This window comes from Zalophus californianus, chromosome 3 (assembly GCF_009762305.2).
Source record: "Zalophus californianus isolate mZalCal1 chromosome 3, mZalCal1.pri.v2, whole genome shotgun sequence".
NCBI classification, from domain to species: domain Eukaryota; kingdom Metazoa; phylum Chordata; class Mammalia; order Carnivora; family Otariidae; genus Zalophus; species Zalophus californianus.
The window spans coordinates 119,654,399-119,676,615 of NC_045597.1; the positions used below are offsets into that span (position 1 = coordinate 119,654,399).

At 35.3% G+C, this 22,217-nt stretch overlaps 1 protein-coding gene across 2 annotated transcripts in view; it reads left to right on the forward strand.

The window, feature by feature from the left end:
• GALNT13 (polypeptide N-acetylgalactosaminyltransferase 13) overlaps nt 1-22,217 on the forward strand; it is a 565,045-nt gene that overhangs the window by 321,119 nt on the left and 221,709 nt on the right. For both annotated transcript variants that reach the window (XM_027590905.2, XM_027590904.2), the window contains exon 5: nt 21,506-21,672. In XM_027590905.2, the coding sequence (XP_027446706.1) occupies nt 21,506-21,672 (167 nt within the window). The remainder of the gene's footprint in view (nt 1-21,505; nt 21,673-22,217) is intronic.

Sequence of the window (22,217 nt, forward strand, 5' to 3'; positions counted from 1 at the left end):
TATATTTTAATTTTATATATCAGATGTTCCATTCTAATTTATATACCTCTTGATTTCAGTGACATCAAGTGATACCATACACATGTTCTGGCAATTGTTATTTTCATGAATTTTATAGACCATGCTGACTCTGATGATTCCCTTATGTATACAAAGCTTTAGAAAAATCTATCAAAAACAAAACAAAACAAAACCCAAAAGCCCTGGCTGAAGAATCAACATTCCAGTAGTATGAGAATTATGCAATGTTAAGATTAAAATAATTTTCATTTTTCAAGATTCAAAGAGAAATTGAATGCCAATGGCTAAAAACAAAAACCAAAACAATAACAATAAATTAAAACTGCATAGAAGTATTTAGAGAGTAAAAAAAAAAAAAAAAAAGCCCTTCTCAGGAAAACATTTTAAAACTTATTTTCAAAAGAGTCTGTGTGAACAGAATTTGTTTATACTTAATCACCTCTAGAATTCATTAATAATATACAAAATCATCCAGAATAAGATCCTAGCTGAGCAGTAGGAGTCTAGGAGTTATATATTGCAAGGAAAGACCAGGAATATCTACTGAAGCAGGAAGCACCCAACCAGGACATGGTATGGTGCCAGGGGGACATTTCAGTTTCCAGGACACCAGGATATCACATCAGATATGCATCAGATATTACATTCCAGGGAAAAAAATAATAAAGAATTGGCAAAAGAGCTAGTCAATAAAAGGTCAGATACATAGATCAGTGAACCCAAACAAAGAATGATCTGACTTTCATTAGCATAGTTTTGGTAGTCACGTGGGACATGGCATTCAACCAGGATTGTATTTATTCATTTTAATAAAACTCTATGAAAGGTGATTCTCTACATATTCTACTATCATCCGTAGACAGAAATGTGGCAGTAACCACATGTCTTCCTCAGTCTTCATAACTTCCCTCTCTACTGACTCTTTCCTCAGCCTATGAACACTCTCATATCACATCTATCATATAAACAACCAGGTAAACAAGCATACATACAAGAAATATGCCCTCCTTTGACCCCAGATCCTCCAGTTGTTGCACTATTTCTCACTTTTTCTTAACAGCCAAAATTCTAGAGAAAGTAATTTTCAATTGACTGTCTCTACTTACTTACCTTCAATTCATTACTCCAGCTGTGTAATCTGTTTGTCCCCCAAGACTGTCTATTGGAATTCCTTTCAGTAGAGTTACAGAGGATGGACTCCTTGTTGGGGAATCCAAGAGATTTTTGTCTTTCTCTTACTATGCACTATTGGCTATGCCTTCCATGAAATCACTTTATCTTGAATCTTATTCAAATACTCTCAGTGTTCTTTCCAAGGTTCCTCCATGAGTTCTTTTGCCTCTCACATCTTGAATATTAGTATCCATTCATGACACATATTTTTTCACTCATTTTTATTAATTTTGTGAACAATCCTCCACTGATGATTTCTCATTACCTGTCTGAACCTTTGACTAACCCCAGGTCTTCAAAGTCAAACATTTTATCTTTTGCTTTCCATATATTCTTGCATCTATCAAAGTCAACATATAACCTAAAAAGATGCATAATCTCTCCCTTTGCATCTCCCATACCAGTTCCTTTTAGAGCATTTCTTATCACTATTAGTCTCTTTTTGTGAATCTGGAGTCATCTCAGACTTCTCCGTATCTTTCCCCACACATCATAATCAACCAGAAAGATGCAAATATCTCTTAAGTATATCTTTAATTTTTATCTGTTTCCTAGCCTACTTTAATAATGTGTTAACTAGTAACTAATAAATGGTAGCCAACATTTATTGAATGCTCACTATGATACAGGCACTGTGCCAAGTGCTTTTTAATGTATCAACTTATTTGATCCAACATCCTAATAAGATAGAGGTTGTAACTAATTTCATTTTAAAGATGAGGACATTAAGGTGAAAGTTGATTAAGTCATTTTCCCAAGGTCCCATCCAAAGTAAATGATGAAGTCAGGGTTTGAGTCTAGGCATTCTGGTGCCAAAACCTGCCTCCTAATTTAATTACCTGTCTCTATCTTTCCAATATTACCACTTCCCAAACCTAAATATAAATATAAATTTTGCTATCCATATTTTTTTAAGAATACCAGTTGGGTGTCCACATTAATGGTATATTACACACCACTAGCATGACTCAAATTTGATCATTTCAGAAGTCTCATAAATAAGCCACTTCAGCTTATGCTTATGATGAAGCCACACCTCACCAGCCCAATCCTGCTTTCAGTTGAGCTATTTTCAGATGACCTTGGCCTTAGGTGTTTTTTGGTAACTAGAGCTATCAAAGTGCCAAGATAGTTTTGTGGTCGCTGGCCCTGAATGCGCCATGGTCAGACCCTGTTTCCTGTGGAGGTAGAAGAATGCCACTCTCCACCTGGGAAGTGACAGTTTTTAGCAGAGTTTGTGGTTTGATGAAGCCTTCAGTCTGTGGGTCACATATGGCCTCTAGATGCCTAATGCACTGAGACAAGATGGTCCTCAGCAAGCAGCAAACTAATTTCTGATAAGTGAGGAATGAGGAAATATCTCATACACATCATCCTCAACTTCCAGGGCAGATCTGTGTTTGTAGGGCTTGGAACCTAAACCCATTTGGGGTCTTCTTTGAGAAAGATAACAACATTTGTAGGGGCACCTGGGTGGCTTAGTCTTAAGCGTCTGACTCTTGATTTCACCTCAGGTTGTGATTTCAGGATTGTGAGATTGAGCCCCACATCAGGCTCTGCATTGGGCATGGAGCCTGCTTAAGATTCTCTCTCTCCCTCTGCCCCTCCCCCTCTATAATAATAATAATAATAATAGTAATAACATTTGTGATCATAAAATTAGTTTGAGTGTACTGAATGGGCTGTGCTCTGGGTCTGATGCTTGATCTTCTTTGGTTTTATGGTACATTTGTTTCTATCTATTTCATTAAATACTGGAATCATGTTGATTCAACAGTTCCCCCCATGGGTGGATGTTCCCATATGTTCCAAGTGTAAATTTTATCCATGAGTCATAAGTGGAAAGTTTGAATGTATAGTACACAGGACAACTTGAAGTGATAGAGACTACAAAGTAGAATGAAGAAACTGAAAACAAATCTTATAGTTAGTAAAAGTCTTGAAGGTCAAAAAACTGAAGATAAACTAGTTATTTGATGAGGTACCAAAAAAAGAAATCACCCAATTTCTAGTTTTTACATTCTCTTAGCAATTTTAAACTCAGTTTCTTCTGCATTACATGATCTTAAATTAATTTCTTTTTAAATCTATTTCTTAGGGCGTCTTGGTGGCTCAGTTGGTTAAGCGACGGCCTTTGGCTCAGGTCATGATCCCAGATTCCCGGGATCGAGTCCTGCATCCATCTCCCTGCTTGGCAGGGAGTCTGCTTCTCCTGCTGACCATACCCTGTCTTGTGCTCTCTCTCTCTCTCTCAAATAAATAAATAAAATAAAATCTTTTAAAAAAATCCATTTTTTCACTTCAAATCTTAAAAATATATGTGTAAATGTGCATACATGTATGTATGCGTAAATATACTCATGTATCTCTTTGAGGAGTCAAATGTTATTTTAACTTGAATATTTTACATTATGACCTTGTGATAGAAGTTCTTAAAATTTTGATCTCATACAAAGTTCTACACTTGAATATTTTATTATGAATTCTACTATTCTGGTGTTCATGACACTAATAAAGCAAGTTGTAACATCAGTAATCAAGAGTGAATCATCCTCATTGAGTGTTTAAAGCCAGTATCTCTTGTAATTAGTATTCTTAGGAGAAAAACTCCTTAACCTCACCTAATTGAACTGTTTTGTTGGGGAGGTAGGTATTTCCTTTGACTTTTGGCTTGAGGTTGATTTGGTTCCTTAAAATTGATATCCATATGCGCCATTTGACATCTAAGAGAGGATTGACCTTCAGTATATAATAATTTGACAATCACAACTGCAGTAATTTCTCCTTGGAGAATGAGAAGAAACATTATTTGAGGCTTCTAGAAACGAATTCCAGTGATAACTCATTCCTTCCTGCAGCATGTGGAAAAAGGAATTAGATTGCAGATAGTAACTCTATTCACTCACTACTCTTGAAACTTTTCTTATGATGTGAAAGCATTTTCTTTTAGAACACAAAGACTGACATTAAAATGAAGTTTGTTCTTGCCCTGGCTGAAAACATCTCTTCTTTCTCTTATTGTAGAAAGTCAGTTGTTTTACTCTGTATTAGTGTTTGAAGTAAAGCACAAAGTGAGTAGCCTAGCCTCTTTCCCAAGAGACCAAACTACGTAGTCCTCCAAGAGATGGAATCACTACAGCATTTCTTTATAATAGTTAGTAATTCCTCCATAACTGTCTCAATTCAAGCTGGTTTGCTGTATTGGGAAAAATTTTAAATGTATGCATGATTGCCTTTTCCTAGCATTTTAGGGACAGCTGCCATTTTTGTCTTTTCTCTTCACCATCTGTTCTCTACATGCCTGTATTCTATTCCTACCTGCTCTCTTTGTACATTTTACAGGTTGATCCCACTCCCCCTAGAGAAGAAAGTATTGGGTATTTTGTCTATAAATCCTATATAGCACATCTTAATACAATCAAATATTTAATCTAGATAAAATTTAAATTTCTAGAATGCTATAATAAATTCTATAATGATTTGCATAAATTATTAATCAATGAGAAAGACTTTTGAAACATTTCACTGCTTTTCCTCATCAGTACTATGTTGTTTCAATGAAAATGTATCTGTTAAACAGCCAACCTCATGAAAGATAAAGAAGGCTTAGGAATAAGAAAACCAGACAAGGATAGACTGTACAAAAAAAAGGGAAGTCCCTTATATTATATTGATCCCTAAAATGATTTTCAGTAAACCACTGAATGAACTTTGACCTGGCCTGTTTCTTTTGTTTTTTAATCTGTTGTTATATGCCTCATAAAAGGTGAACTATGTAAAGTCTTTGTGTTTTATGGGGAAAGTTCCCCCAGTAGCCCCTGGACACACTGAAGAGGCAAGGTCACACTGTTCAGGGAGTTCAAAAATCTAGATTCTGGTGACATCACAGCCACCACGTATTTTTGAGCCTTTGCCAGGGTTTTTCTTCATCTGTGATGCAGTTTCCCCATCCATAAAATTAAAGGTATTAGGTGGTCGGTAAGGCACTTTCCTCATCTATGATTCTGTGGATACTAAATAAAACATAAAACCAGGAAAATAGGAAATATATACATAACATTGCTCCAGATGGTGAGAATCATAGTCTCTTAAGGGTTTAGGTTCCTTATTGTGTCCCAGACATTGTATCAGTCACTTCTCCCTCCTCTTTTGCCAGCTTCCTCCTCTCCTCCCTACATCATGGTGCTGGATGTCTCTATGTGTAGAATTCTCCAGAAAGAAAACTGGGTTAACTATCCCAGGGAGTAAATTCCAGTGCTGGTACCAGGAGTCTAAGCCATCTAGAAACTAATGAAATTGAGGTTGCAATGGGGAAACAGAAGCTAAATCTACCCAACATAGTTATCTCTCAGGAAGAGAAATTAGGAAAAAGAGTTGATGCCATATGTTGTCTCTTGAAGCAGGGACTTGTTCTGCAAGTGTGAGTACATGGAATGAGTTGGATTAGCAAGGGTGCATCATTGAAATGGTAGGAGCAATGGAGCTATGTGAGCAGAAGAGAGAGGCAAACAGTTTTATTTTTTTTTTATTTTTTTGTTTCCACTTTATTCTAACAGGATTTAAAGACAAAGGAGAATAGCATGTGGATTAAATGAATCATAAAGAAGTCCATATTAAGAGGGTTTTTTCTTTTTTGGTCTAGTCCGGACATTACATTTGCAAAGGAGAAATACTTGGTTTAAGTAGTTGATTTCTATTTTTTTAAATCAAAAGTTGTAGCTCTTAGGTAATTTATTTGAAGATAATATCTAGAATTTCTCTAGCATATAAAACTAATCACCTTTACATATTTAATCAGGTAGTCTTTTTTTTAAGATTTTATTTATTTATTTGAGAGAGAGAGAGAATGAGAGAGAGAGAGCATGAGAGGGGAGAGGTCAGAGGGAGAAGCAGACTGCCCACTAAGCAGGGAGCCCGATGTGGGACTCGATCCTGGGACTCCAGGATCATGACCTGAGCCAAAGGCAGTTGCTTAACAAACCGAGCCACCCAGGCGTCCCTTTTTTTTTTTTTTTAAGATTTTATTTATTTATTTGACAGAGAGAGACACAGTGAGAGAGGGAACACAAGCAGAGGGAGTGGGAGAGGGAGAAGCAGGCTTTCCGCTGAGCAGAGAGCCCGACGCAGGGCTCGATCCCAGGACTCTGGGTTCATGACCTGAGCCGAAGGTAGACACTTAATGACTGAGCCACCCAGGCGCCCCTGTAATCAGGTAGTCTTAAATCTTAAATATTTAAAAAAGAAAACTATTATACTGATATACAATTTTTTTCTTTTTTTTAAGTACTTTTTTAATCAAATACAGATCTGGAATTTTTTAATAATGAAATTAGGTAAATACACACCATTTTTTAAGATAGCTCAGTAGAAGAGATATCAGCAATATGCAACAGCTGCTGGATGGATATCAAATCTATTTGGCAGTCATTATAGTCATTATTCCACTTCACTATGTAATTGTAGATGAAGAGCTGGCATACTTTGCTAGAATTCATTACTTCATTTTTAATAAATCATTTGGGAATTATCTTATTACAGGTAAAAGTATTTATCACCCAGGATTTTCATTCTTCAATAGTAATGGCTGCTCTTAACTAACATTACATTGAAATTAAGAATAGATATTTCGATATTGCTTGCAGTCACTGAAGCATGGTATTTTATGTTACATTTAGCAATAACAATTGAGGCTCAGGGCATTTATGAGGTGTAAATGATGGGAAGGGAGGAGTTGATAAACGAAGATTGCTTTGACTTCAGTTATTCATTATAGTTCAGAAAATGCTTGGTAATAAGGTTGTTCTTCAGATTTTTTTTAGGTAAAAAGAAGAGTTTATGTTGTTTTTTAATTGTGTGTGTGTGTGTGTGTGTGTGTGTGTGTGTGCAGAGAGAGGAGAGAATGGAATATCTTATATAGAGAGCATTTACTATACAATACCATGGCAAAGTAATTATATGGTTATAAAAAGGTAGATAAGTGGCTGATTTGGAGGGTAAAAACTTGTTTATGAAGAAATTTTTCTGCAGTTATAATAATGTTTCATAATTTGATAGGAGGTTAGGGTATTCAAGTGCATGCATTTATCAAAGTTTGGGAAATTTACACTTAACATTTGTGCATTTCATTGTACTTATATTTTCATTAAAAGAAAAAAATGATTAAAATCCAAACTCTAGTTAATAAGCATGCTGCAAAATTTAGGGAGGGAGAGTGAGTTGATACTTTGAAATGCGTTAAAATAAGATGGATAATGGGCCTCACATGGGGAATAAACATGCCAGAATAACTAGATAAACAAAGGAAAAAAGCTACAAAAGAGAACTAGTCTTACCAGATATTAAAACATAGTATAAAGCTCTATAAGTAAAACAGTGTGGGGGCACCTGGATGGCTCAGTCAGTTAAGAATCTGACTCTTGGTTTCAGCTCAGGTCATGATCTGATGGGTCTTGAGATCAAGCCCTGCCCTGGGCTCCATGCTCAGCGGGGAGTCTGCTTGAAGATTCTCTCCCTCTGCCCCTCCCGCCCACTCAACCTCCTTCCCCCCCTCAAATAAATAAATAAATCTTTAAAAAAAAAGTAGAGTAGTGTGATAGTGGGGTATGGGTACACAGACAAGTGGAATGAAATAGAAAATACACAGATAAATACAAGAATAAATTGAAGTTTAATATATGATAAAAGTGACATCTGAAATCACTGTCCTAGTGCTAATAAGTGAGGCTGAAACAACTGGCTAGTCATTTGGAAAAAGAAATAATTAGATCCATGCTGCAAACCATACAAAAGAATAAGTACCATATCAATCAGTGATCTAAATTAAAATCAAAACAGAACAAAACAATTTCTCTATAACCTGGGTGAAGGGAATACTCTCTAACTGTAATTATAATGCACATACAATAAAAGAAAACATTGAAACATTTGAAAACATATAATAAAATTTACATGGCAAATTATAAGGAAAATGAAAACACAAATATCAGATAATAGAAAATAGTGATAAAAGGTTAATATCATTAATATGTGAAGGTCTGAAAAACTGAGGGACACAAAGTAAAACAACCAAAAAAAAAAAACCTTCAATTCAAAAATGGACAAAGAATTAGAACAGATTTTTACATACACGCACACTCACACACACACAAACACACACCACACACACACAAAGTTGACTACTAAACATACTGAAAGGTATTTGACTTCATTCCCAATTGGAAAAATGCAAGTTAAAACTACTTTGAGTTATCTTCACTCACCTTTCAGACTGATGAAAATTTAAAAGTTTGATAATAAATTCTGTTTGCAAATCTATGGGAAAACAAAAATTGTCAAACATTGATGAAGGGAAAACAAATTGGTATAACCTTTACAGTGAGAGATTTGTTAAGATCCATTAAAATTGTATATGCATTTACCTTTGAATCAGCAATTCTACTTTTAGAAATTTAACATGAGAATACACTTTCAAATGTATGACGAAATGCATGCACAAGATATATATTAAAGACAATAATCATCAATGGATAGTGTAACTAACAGCTGAAATATTGATAAAAAACAGAAAAATATACAAAGTCTCAAGTTATCTTCTCACAAGTCATTTATTATAATGAGAAAAATACTATACATTAGAAAAACCTGGCAGATACTACCCTACTCAAGTGATCATTGTTAACATTAGTAATGACACATATCAACATCATGTGCCTTGTGCAATGATACACTAAGAATGATGCAACATTATCCAAAATGGTTACCTGAACCTGAATCTAATGATCTGGAAACATCAGACAACTCTCCCTTCCCCAAAAATGATGTTCCTGATGTTGCCTTTAATAACGATGGCTGTACTCAATGAAAAATAATGTGAAGAAAAAAATTTATTTCTTATTTAAATCCAGGTGTGGAGAAATATACAAGAAGAGAAATTCATGATGCATACAGTCTTCTAATTGATACTTAATTTAGCAGAAATTAAACCTTGCAATTATTATTTGGTATTTTTATAATTTCATTTTAGTAGGTAATGGAATTTGGTTTCTATGCTTTAATTTCTTCATTTATTTCACACATGAGACTTTGATCTTAATTTTGTTCTTTTCATGGATTTAAATAGTTTTGTGACTATATATAACATAGGGTATTTAAATTCTATGCTAGGGAACAAAGTATAGTTCCCTGCAGCATTCTTTAGTGTTAGAAATCCATGATAGTCAATTTCTTTGAATATTACTGTGTTGATTTGTATACATATATGTTTATAGACACAGGTGTAGATGAATATTTAGATATATAGTCCTTTATAGTAAACAAACCTAGAAATAAATGAAAACATCATGTGAGCCAAAGCAAAAAAATTATCACAAAGCCCACATACTTGACTCCATACATATAGATGCTTCACATTGACCCCATTTAAATAAAATACACTTACCTCCCTAATTTTTCCCCATTATTCATTCTATCCAGAATTCTTGGTGTAAAGATGCAACTGTGCCTCTGGAAACAGAACTAATTGTCTTCATAGTCAGGATAATTAAAGGATTTTGAGGCTTAGGGCATCCTTATAGAATTGTCCAGTGTGTGCGCTGTACAAAGGCATCCAGCTAAAAGAGGGAGTGGATAATACCCTCTGTTTATGATGCTGTGTACCTTGGCAAGGGGCTGGAAGAAGGAGTGCCTTTTTCTGGGCACAGAGGCCTAATTTGCTTTTAAGTCTTTGGCAGCAGGACTTCACTGTCCAGAAGGAGCATATTTTCCTAATTACACAATGGTTAAGATAGGCTGGTTGTGGCCCTGATTCTGGTTCAATATGTCCATTTTACATCTTTCCTGATCCTGTGTATCTCTTTCAGTTACCATTTTGATCCTAAAATCTAGTTCCCATGTTATACCCTGCTCCATGAACTGAGTGTGTTTTTTGTACTTGTGTATCAATATCCTTAATCCAACAAAAGCAGAACCCCAGTTTCTTCATGAGTGAATTCTTTACTTTCTCTGAACTTTCAGGGACTGCAGTGTTCTATATCTGATTTCATCTCTAGATTTGGTCCCTGTTATCTGATACTAAGTCCTATGAATATCACCAGTTTCTCTGTTGGTATATCTTCATTTTGCTTGTTGCTAGGCACCCCATGGCGATGCTTTCATCCCTTGCCAACTGACCTGGCTGTTCTTGACACAGATGAAACATCATCTGTCACAATTCACTCTGGATATAGAGCTTTGCTTAATCAACGGAAAATTTCTTTCATTCTCTATAATTCCATCCTTCCTCAAGAATGCATGATTTACAACCAAATTATTGTTTAGTATATATAAATTCTCAAGTATTTGATGAGTAAATACTTTTTTATATTCAAATAATTCGAATAGCTAGAAAGTCTCATTAGAAGAATACTAAGATGAAAGGGATCCTTTCAGGGACCCTTACAGGTCTTTACTTGAACACAGTAGCTACAGCATGAGAGGGAATTTTCCACACGTTCAGAATGACTCCATTTCCTCAATGTGTTGAATTATCTAATAACTTATGTATATGAGAAGAAATGGAGAATAAATATATAAAATATGCTGGTATTTTAGGACAGTGAACAATTGAATATCTGGAGAAAACATGAAGCATGACTTGAGCCATACCTTGAACAACATGTGTGATTTCTTCAGTGAAGAAAGTGTTCCGAATGCAAGGAATTCTAGAGATAGAGTGAGATAAAAACGAGAAAGATTTGTTTCCTGAAGGAACTTTGAGATGTTCAATATTGCTAAGAGTTAAATGCCATAGTGAGAGGAGAAAGTAACATAAGTGGGCTGAGCCAGATCCAGAGAGCCTTTAGATTTTAGCATTAGGCAATGAAGAGCTACCAAAAACATTTGAAGAAAAGAGTAACTTTTTGGCTCTGCATTTTGGTCTGAATTGAGAAGGATCTACTTTGGGGATCAAGAATGTTCCATAAATGCCCCATATTGACCCCATGCATTAACTGAAAGGAGAGGTGATGGTCTATGGAAAGGGCACAATAGCAGGGAAGCATAATAAAGATACTGAAGGAGGAATCATCAGGATTTGGTGACTCGTGATGTCACCATCACTGTCGTGTCAACATCAAAGTTTTTGGCTTTGAACCTGGTGGATGGTGGTTTCATTATCTTAGAGAAGTGAAAAATGTGAGTTCAGTGTGTTCAGTTGACCTGACATAAATGATGGCCCAAGCAAAGCTTGGTTCAGTCAGATCCAAGCCCACTGATATAAACATTAGTGTTATTTTCATTAACAAATATAAGAACTTAAACCTATGAATGGCAATAGTAAGTAATTTTGTTGTCAAGTCACTTTATTTTATTTATCATATTCAGTAACACTGAATTGTTTTCATTGTTAAAATACTTTCAATAGCATGAAAGAGTTATATTGAGAGGGAACAACCTCATAAATTCATGTTCCCAAACCACAAAGGCTACACACAGCACTTACTCAAATATATTCTCTTTACTTTTAGCTACAGAGTTAAATTATAGTTTATTACCAAAATTCAGGAGAATTCTTCATAATAGAAAGGATAGAATCACATTTATGTCCTAAAAAAAAAAAAAGACTATTAGCATTATGGAAGTAACTCCAACAGGAGTGTATGACTGACATTTATTTGGTAGAAATTAGATCTATAAAGTTTTTTGGTTTTGTTCTTAATATAAGCCAGACGTCAACTGAGTGTACCTAATCTGTTAAAGTCAAGATCAGGTCAGCTTAAACCCCAGAAGAATAATCTGTGTAAGTCCAGAGCCCTTCCAATATTTATTCAGTTCCTTGGTGGACTTACCATTTTGTGATTGTTTTTGTGACTGCCTCCTCTCTATTCCTTACAGCACAAACCAAACAGGGCTTCTTTCTCCAAATAGAGATATACTCACAGAACCTCTAATTCAGTGCATTTATGAGACTGGTGAATGTAATGGACAATAGGAGAGGAGGCTGGATTGCATTACAACACTGTAGTCAGATATGAACTTTAGAAATAATTCATCTTTAAAATGTATTCCAGGGGTGCCTGGGTGGCTCAGGAGGTTGAGCGTCCTACTCTCGGTTTCAGCAAGGGGTCCTGGGATCAAGACCCCTCAGCGGGGAGTCTACTTGAGATTCTCTCTCTCTCTCTCTCCCTCACCCCCCACCCCCGTTTGCCCTTCTCCCTCTCTCTCTCTCTAAAATAAAAAAAATAAATCTTTTAAAAATATATAAATAAATAAAGTGTCCTCCAGGTATCACATCACTGAGGAAAATCCACTGGGACTCTTTAGCTTCTCATCATTTTTCTTGCTATCTCCTCTCCCTAATTCCTTTTTACTCCTTGCTTTAGTGTTTTCTACCTCAAGCTCCAATCTCCTGGAGGGAAGCAAAGGCTTCTCTCATCTAGTTGGTTTAGATAGTTAATGATTTCCTTTGTTTCCTGGGAATACATACCTTCAGGCTCCTACCTGCTTCCCCAGGTGCTTTGCCTCAGAATTCTCCCTAACAAAAGCAGTTTCTTCCCTATGGGGGAAAAGACCTTATCCTATCATAAAAGACAGAATCCTCAAAGTTCCAGGGTTTGGTGAAACCCAGTTCCAACACTTAGAAGCAAGTTGCAGTAGTTTGTAGTTTAGCTTTGTGCACCTGAGGTTGACTTTAAATTACCAAAGCAAATAATCCTCCCTCTGACTATCATTAGAAGGTCAATAGTCGCCTAAACTAGGTCATGGTACCTGTGTCATTCCCCTCACTTCATCTCATCATGTCGGCATTTTATCATCTCACATCATCACAAGGTTAAATATAGTACAATAAGATATTTTGAGAGAAAGAGACCACATTGACATAACTTTTATTACAGTATATTGCTACAACTGTTCAATTTTATTATTAGTTTTTGTTAATTTCTTATTGTGCCTAATTTATAAATTAAACTTTATAATGGGTATACATGTGTAGGAAAAACATAGTATACATAAGGTGCAGTATTATCATGGCTTCAGGCAACCACTGGAAGGGTCATGGAAGGTATCTTCCACAGGTAAGGGGAGACATTGTACTTAACTGATCTGAACACTAGGTTCTTGACTTATCATCATCAAATGGGAGTAACAATATAACTAGTTCATAAGGAATATTATAAGGATTATCAATTGCTGACTCCATAAAAGGCCCCCAGAATTTCCACCACATTGACAGAGTCCTAGCAGTCTTGCATGGAGGAGGCCAAGGTGGGTATTTATAGAGATTAGGGTTCTGGACTTAAGTGGCTTAAGACTGGTCTTTCAATGCAGGATCTTTCTGACACTGGTCAAGTACATGATATAATAGTTTAGGATTGGTGGACATAATGGCGAGTCTTGAAGTCAATTGATAAGCAAACAATTTGTCTAGTTAAGTTATGTATCATCCTGAGAAGACAGCTGAGCAACCCATTCTCCATAGAAGGGGATTGTCTGAGGAATTTATTGTTTGAATCAATTTATTTTCTGGAAGTTCTTGAAGCATGCAGCAAAGCTATATATGAGTTTATAGCCTTGTCATGGTTCTGATAGTTAACCTATTTGGTTGCAGGAGGTTTCAGTTCTCAGGGTCAAATGAGAATACAGCATATAGTACAATGTCTGCTGCATAATTAAGAGTTTAAGAAATGTTCATCACTTAGTGCTGGTTATCTTATTCTGATGTTACTTAAATCAGGACTTGACTGCCCGAGGAGATGGCCTCACCCTGGCTGAGGAATGCAATATTTGATAACCGGACTAACCCATAGGGTAAAGCAAGTAGTGGGTTAGTAGGAGGGAGCACAAGTTACTAGATAGTGAGCTCATGGATATTCAAGAGCAGGCAAGAAGCAGAGATCTCAGCAGGCAGGCAGAACATGGCGCTCTGAGATTTCCAGCAGAAAATAATAAGCAGAGATTAAGGTAAGTAAGCAGGAAGATTTACTAGCAGGCAGCCACAGGCAGCCAGAAAAATTTAAGATTAGGGCAATAAATGATTTAGAAGGACTAAAAGAGAAAGAGGCAGGACCTGTATTGCACGCCACTACGCTAGACAAACGAGTAAAGCAGTTCTCGAGGCACAACAGTCTAGACACCAGATCTATTATTGAAACTGCACCAGAAGTAAGGAATAAAGTAGCAGCTTGGCCGCAAGAACTAAGGACAAAAGGCAAGTTATTAGAACAAGGCAATGGTCAGAGTCTTATCAGCAGCAAAGCTGACCCAAATAATTATAGAGTCTTTATCTTGTAATATTCTGTACAGTGCTTCATAACATAAAAATAGCATAATAACAAATTACATTCACCTAATCCCTTTATAATTTCATTTGTTTCCTCTAAAAGTACTGCAATATAGAAATGGCAGCAGTCTTCGTTCTATTTAGTTGATGACAAAACCAAAATTTAAGGAGTTTGCTCACAGATCCTATATGGCAGAAGGGGGGAGCAAACATAGGTTTCCAGGGACAGAGCTTGCTCTAATACGCCAAATAGGAATGATGCCACCTATGTTACAGGGACTGTGTTATAATACAGTGACTTGCAGCCCAATTTTCTTATATTCTTTCCCTTCCCTACACCCTTAGCTCATTTATTTGCCGTGGCTCTGGAAGCTGGAAAAAGAAAACCAACTGAAGATACAAAAGAAGAAAAAAAAAGTAGAAAAACTGTTTTCTGCACCTCTAGTTCAGACTATAACAATGCAGAGCTATGATCAAGAAGTCGATCTGATAATTCATACAATAGCCTGCCTCACTGTGAGGTTTTCATGCACCAACCCCTTATTAAATGTATTTTGTGACATGCAGAATACTAAATTCTGGAAAGGCAGAGATAAATAATATTAACCTTGCTTCTTCTTTTGAAAAAATCCCCTAGTCTATTGAATTAGATAACTATATATTGTGAAAAAGCATAATAAGTCAAAAAGATTGAGGCATACATCAGGTACAAGGCTGAGGAAGGGGTCTGAGTGGTCTTCTCTGAGATTAGTGGGGCATGTAGAAAGAAATTCCCTGGCTTTCTGTTCCTGTTTCTTACAGCATGGCACTCTCCCACCGGAGATCCTTATGTTGTGTTTCAAACAGAAGCCAAGGAGCAAGGGATTTTTGGAAATGCTTCTTGCCCAGTAACCCTCCCATTCCACCCATCCCAACACTTTAAAAGAGAGCAGAAGGTGCCAGGAGTGGATCTGATAGCATATAGGCCAAGAATGAGTACAAGGTTCCACTGGATTTTAAAATAAAGGTGCTTGGGACATAGGAATTTTGAAAACATTAGTCAATAATTATGACTTATAGTAACTTACTCTTGGAAGGTTGAACACAATGTTAATATAAATCAACATATAGTAACCCATGCAAAATTAAGTGCTTCATTTTACTTGAGGCCCCAAGCTGTTCGGTTATTGTGAGAGAATCACTTTGCTGTTGCCCAAGTTTTCTTTGCATGGATGCATTGGCAAAAGATGAAATTTCCCTCTGTGAATATGAATTTTAATGATTGGGAAACAAAGAAACCACACATAATTCTGCAAGGTTCAAGGCAATTCCCACAGCTGTTAAAAATAAGAAGTATATAGAAGACTTGTACTGTAAGTCTTTATTTTTAATTACTATTATTAATCTTCTTGATTGAGGCAGTAAATGGTAACCACTGACTCACTGAGCAGCAATTCAACAAGTCATGCAAACTACAGTGTTGACAGCCTTTGTAGTCCTAAATGGATTGTGTCTAACTAAACCACTGTGTAATTACAGATCCTTTGTGATTTCACATTCTCATCTTATAGTCAATTTTTCTTTCTTTGATGTGGCATATTGTGTTCAGTAACTTATCTGAAAACATCAATATGGTTTTGAAAAGGATAAAATCAAATTGTAACAGTCTATGTTCCTATAATGTGTGCATAGCCAAGGGAAAAGATGGTAAATAGGTATGCTATCTCACTGTATTTCCATGTTCCAGACATTGGAAATGTGATTCTACCCCCATATTCTCTCTAAATAAGAGCAGCTAACTTATTTCTCATATATTTATAAATCAACAGCTGATACACAGAAGACTGGACCAACATTAGTGTACATTCAGATGACAGAAAAGATTGTAAATGAAGTGGAGAAGACTTTCTGACTCCAGTGCTTATGATTACAGGGAAAAGTGCTTTATTAACTTCATCTGATATAACTGCAAAAAAGAGATGTATTAACCTTAAGCATCTTATTTTAAAATGTCAATGTAAGCAAAGAGGTTTTATATATATATATACAAATATACATATCTACATTGATATGTGTATATACACACACACACATATTTAAAATCAGTGTTTTTTGTTAAATAACTTTAGTCAAACTTTTTCAACTTTGGCTGCACATTCAAATTCCCACGGGAGATTTTTTGAAATCCCATTGCGCCTGGCCACACCCTAGACACCTAAATCAGAATCTCTGTGGTTGAAACCCACACATCAGTATTTTTTTCCAGCTCATGGGATTATTCCAATGTGCAGCCAAGTTTAAAAGCCACAGATATATTATTACAGAATTAAAAAGAAATAAACTTTCACTTCCTTTCAAGTATTACAGATTTAGCATGTCATAATATAGTGTAAATATGAAATGCTGCTGTAATAAAGCTTATGATTTCACTAGAATACCAAATTTCAGGAACTTAATTTGAGTAGTGGGCATCAAATATTCCTTTCAAATTGATGAAAATTGCTATTGCAGTCTGCCACCTTTACTCTCAAAGTTAATTACATATACATTGTGTTCCCACAAGAATGTCAACTTTTGCCAATCCCATTTAGATTATTACATAAAAGAAAACTAATATCTTCACAGGACAGATTGCTAAAAGAATATTTGGTCTATATGTACATAATTTCAATGAAAGCTGTTGTCTGTGCTTCGTTTTAATCACATGATTCTAGGGGAATAGCTATTTCTCTATTTGTTTTAAAGATATATGTTTGAGTGTAAGATTAAGGCATATTTTTTAAGTTCAAATGTTTTTTTCTAATTTTCCAGACACCAGTAATATCATTAAAACATTTGATGTAGCATATAATATGGGGCATAAATCATTACTGTTATTAGTATTATTAAAGAATAAAATATATCATTATTATTTATTACCTTATTATGCAGAATACTGAATGAGTTCTGTGACTTGAGACTTGCATTCTGTAAAGTGAAGATTTGAATTAACTTTGAAAGCTGTTTCCAAGTCCACCATTTGGAGATTCTGAGCTTTATTCTGCAGTGTAACCCAAGCAGTGTCCACTATACATTTCAGATTACCTACTTTAACCTTATTATGTAAAAGATGTAAAAGCTAAAAGGTGGACAGTGGTGAAGTAATTCTTGCAGTATCACAGAGAAGTTGTTTGCCATGTGTCAGGAGACGAGGTTACTAGAGAGGTCCCAATCCATTTAAGTACTTACCCCTCCCCTCCATCATATAGGTTCCCTGTTTTTGTTTTGTTTTTAATTATTTCTTGAAAAAGCAGTGAGTTGAAACTCTGACAGCTTAGATACCTAAAGGTCTTAAAAAAAAGGCAACTAAAACTAAGTAACCCTATCCATACTTTTTCTTGGCTAAACAAAAAATTATTCTATTCACCTGTTGTAAGCTGCACCCCTTTTAGTTTTCTGTGTCTGAAATCAGGATGAGGGTCAATGGTTAGTTACAATCATTGTCAACCAGCTGTCAGTTGTTATATAAGAAAGATTTCTTAAGTTTGTATGAATGTGGTCATGACTGTTCACATAGTCATGCTTCATCTAAGTTATTAATTACAACATTTATATTACAGGTGCAGAGTTTGTCATTCAACATTCCTTCAGAGAAGTTTCAGTCTGGTTCAGTATTGTAACAAAAATTTATTGTGTGAAAAGAAAGGCAAGGAAACAGTGACAAGTGTTAAATTTCATAAGACGAAGCAAATATTTATTGTTGGAGCAATGACCACAACTCTATATTTTCTTGTTAAATCAACAGCTGACTGATTTATATAGCCTTTTTTCTTATCAAGTCAACCAAGCGACAATTATCACCAGAGATCTCATTAGAAATGCAGAATCTTGGGGCACCTTGCCTGTGTGGCTCAGTTGTTTAAGCATCTGACTCTTGATTTCAGCTCAGGTCATGATTCAGGATTGTGAGGTCGAGCCCCATGTCGAGGCTGCTTAAGATTCTCTCTCTCCTTCTGCCCCCTTTGAAAAAAAAAAAATGTAGTATCCTGGGCCCACCCCAAATCTACTGAATCAGAATCTGCATTTTATCAAGATGCCCATATAATTTATTTGCATCTTAAAATTTGAAAAGCATAACTTTATAGTACCAAGGAAGATACCCACAAGAAGATGAAGCTGTTTTATATTTTGTTACTGAGATATGTGCTTTCTCTCATATGTTAAGCAATGCAACCTAAAGCTGGAGAAAGCCCCTTAGAAAAGATGAAAGAAACTTTAAAGCAACAAAAAGCTGATGTGACTGATTCGTAAGCAAGCATGACAATATTGATAGACATCTATGTCCAAGTAAATTTAAAGGCTTGTTCTGTAAGCTCTATCTAGGTATTAAATAGATTCTAGTGATAAGAAAGCATATGCTATGGTTTATTTGACAACATTTTTTTTCTTTCCTAGCAATACATAAAATGACGGTATATCTTACTATAGGTGAAACAACAGATGTGATGAAATACAGAAAATGGTAAAAGTACAGTGTATCACAACCCCATTAGAAACCATAGAAATAACTCCTGTTCATAAGCCTCTATGAACTTGAGATAATAGGACAAACTGACATTGAAAATAATTAATTTACATAGCTTAAGAATTATTCTAGAAATTATTTTATTATCACACAAAGTTTTCTTTGCTAAATAATTGTTTACATAGGAAGAAGAGAAAGAATTAATAAAAAGATTAGCCACATTTTATTTGTATGCTACATTAAATAATGACATAATGGAAATTTTCTCTAAACATAATAGTTGCATTAATAGTAAATTAGTTCATTATAACTTTGTCACATACATTGAATATAAAATTAACATTTGTGAGTAGATTTTTTTTTTAACCACAGAAACAAAGCAAGATAGAAATAGTTTAAGAAGCTGGATTTGAGTATCTGCTTTTAGTTTGGTATTTTAAAAGGTTTATCTAACTATCTCATTCATTTTTTCTTTGTTGGCATTTAGAATACAAAACATATAATGTACATGCATATATAACATACAAAAAATTTAACTTAGAAGAAATCACTTTTTTCCGGTGGTACTGGGGAGCCTTTATAGACTGCTATCCTTGGCTCAAACCAGTCACTGTTGACTGTTGGACTGCTTTCAGCCTGATTTTCCAGTTTTATTTCTTTATCGATGATGATCATGATGGTTTTTACCATACTTTTTGCTCAGCATGCTATTTTGTTGAAGCAGAAGAATGGAGGTTTGAGGAAAATCATGGTGAGAACATTTTCTGATTTACCAAGATGGCTTTCTGAGTTCATTTACTGATAAGCTGCCAGGATCCCCAGGCTGCTGAGGTATATGGAAAACATTTGAATCTCACCACCAGAACGGGAAAAGATGACTATGAATCAAAGTACTTTTTCCCACTACATTTTGATTTTCCAGTATATACAAATATATTCTATAGGATGGATGATTAATGAATGCTTTTCAAATAAATATATGCAAAAAAAAATGTCCTATTTCAGGTATAGTCCCTTCTTATCTGGCTACAGTACAGAAGACTTCGCTGGCTACATCTAGAAGACTAGATGACATTTTAGACTGTTTTAAAAGATGATTAACATCTCAATAGGCATACAATCAGTATTTGTCTAATTATATGCCCTTATGTCCCACATTTTTATTTAATTTTTTTCACTCACCTGTGAAGAAGACTAATTTTAACAATGCTTATTTTGTGTCATGTATGAGATCATTCATGAGTGGCAGGAAGTATCTAGTTCATTTTATTTTATGGGATGATTTTAATTCTCTAGCTCTTTAGAATATTTTCCATGAAACTATAACCTAAGGTGAATAAACTTCTATTCCTATTCCAGATACCCAGTCACACTTTTTTTTTTCTAAAATTTTATAATTACATGAGTTAAACATTTGAATGTTGACAAGTTGATGGGGGTGAGGACCATCTTCATGTTAAACTTGGGTTGATCCCCTAGAGCACTACACATATTATTTATCCAAATGTACCTTTTTACACTGATTTCTCGAAAAGTAAAATCTGGGCTTCTTTGGATTTATAAGCAAAATTAAAAGTTTTTTCTCAAAACAGCAAGTTCTAAAAGTGATGAGAATTATGGTGTGCTCTGGGGGCACCTGGGTGGCTCAGTTGGTTAAGCGTCTGCCTTTGGCTCAGGTCATGATCCCAGGTTCCTGGGATTGAGTCCCACATCAGGCTCCCTGCTCAGTGGGGAGTCGGCTTCTCCCTCTCCCTCTGCCCTTACCCCCTGCTGTGCTCTCTCTCTCTCTCTAAAATAAATAAAGTCTTAAAAAAAAGAATTATGGTGCGCTCTGTGTGATTGGTAGCATCTATATCACCTGGAAGCTATTTTTAAAAATGCAGAATTTCAGGCTGTACCCGAGACTGACTGAATCAGAATCTGCATTTTAACAAAGCCCTAGGTGATTCCTGTGCACATCAAAGTTTGGGGAGTGCTGGTAGCCTATTCCCTTTCCTGATCTCCAGTTTTGATTATATCGTACTGAGAATCTGCAAAGTAAATCCCAGACCCTAAACCTTTCCTTCAAAGTAGACATGGTTTATAGCATTCTCAAACAGAATGGAAAACACACATGACTAGATTTTAGAAACAAAAATAATCTCAGTTTTACATGCTTCAAAATGCTGTCTTTTCATGTTCTTATGATTTTTTGAGTTATACGATAATTTTTTTTTCTAAACAAGGAATAAAATTATATCCACTAAATGAATTCATATGTCCCTGTTGCATTCTGGTCTTCTATTGATAGTCTCAGAATGTTATTTTAGCTTTCTTAGATTTGTGGAAATCATGCTGCTTTGTTCCCTACAGTAATTAAAATAAAATATTAGCAATTATGCATATTTAATTTTCAAAATGCCAAGTAATTACTCACAACATTTATAAAAAGGAAAATTATCTTCGATAATCATAAAATGTTTCCTTAGTAAGGGGCAGCTGAGTCTAAAGTTATGTTATCATGGGTATTTTTTATTAGAGTGATCAGAATGAAGAATGAATTTATAAGCATGTCGCTCTTCTTTCTTTTGCAGATGCAAGACAAAGGTCTACCCTGATGAACTTCCAAACACAAGCGTAGTCATTGTGTTTCACAATGAAGCGTGGAGCACTCTCCTTAGAACTGTTTACAGTGTTATAAACCGTTCCCCACGCTATCTGCTCTCCGAGGTCATCTTGGTAGATGATGCCAGCGAAAGAGGTATAAATATTTCCCCATATATATTTTTTAATCAGAAAGCTTTATTATGGTTGGGAAGATAGCCAGGCAATGATCTGTATTTTCCTTATAATTCTACTAGCCCTGAAATCACCCATCAACTTTCATCAATATAGCCAGTCAGTGCCAATTCCAGGAATACGAAACTGATTCTTTCTGTATCTCTTATGATCCCATTTGATCGGTATTAACCTAAGAAATCAGCTAAAATTATTTTCAAAAGTGTTTTTTTTTCTCAACTTAAATGATCATGCGATTGAGCATGAATATGACTTTGTGGACATAGGTCTTGTGTGTGTGTGTGCGTGTGCAGGTAAAAGCAAAATAACTTATAATTAAGAAGTCTCCATTTACTATTGTGGCCCAATTTCTAAATTCAAGTCTGGTATATTAACTTCCTATTGTATCCAGTCAAATGATAGAGTTATCATGAAATATACATTAATTTACTGATAAAATCTCTATATAATTATTTCACCTAATGCAAAGAAATGTTGATAGGAGTTGGCTACCACTTCTGTGTGTTG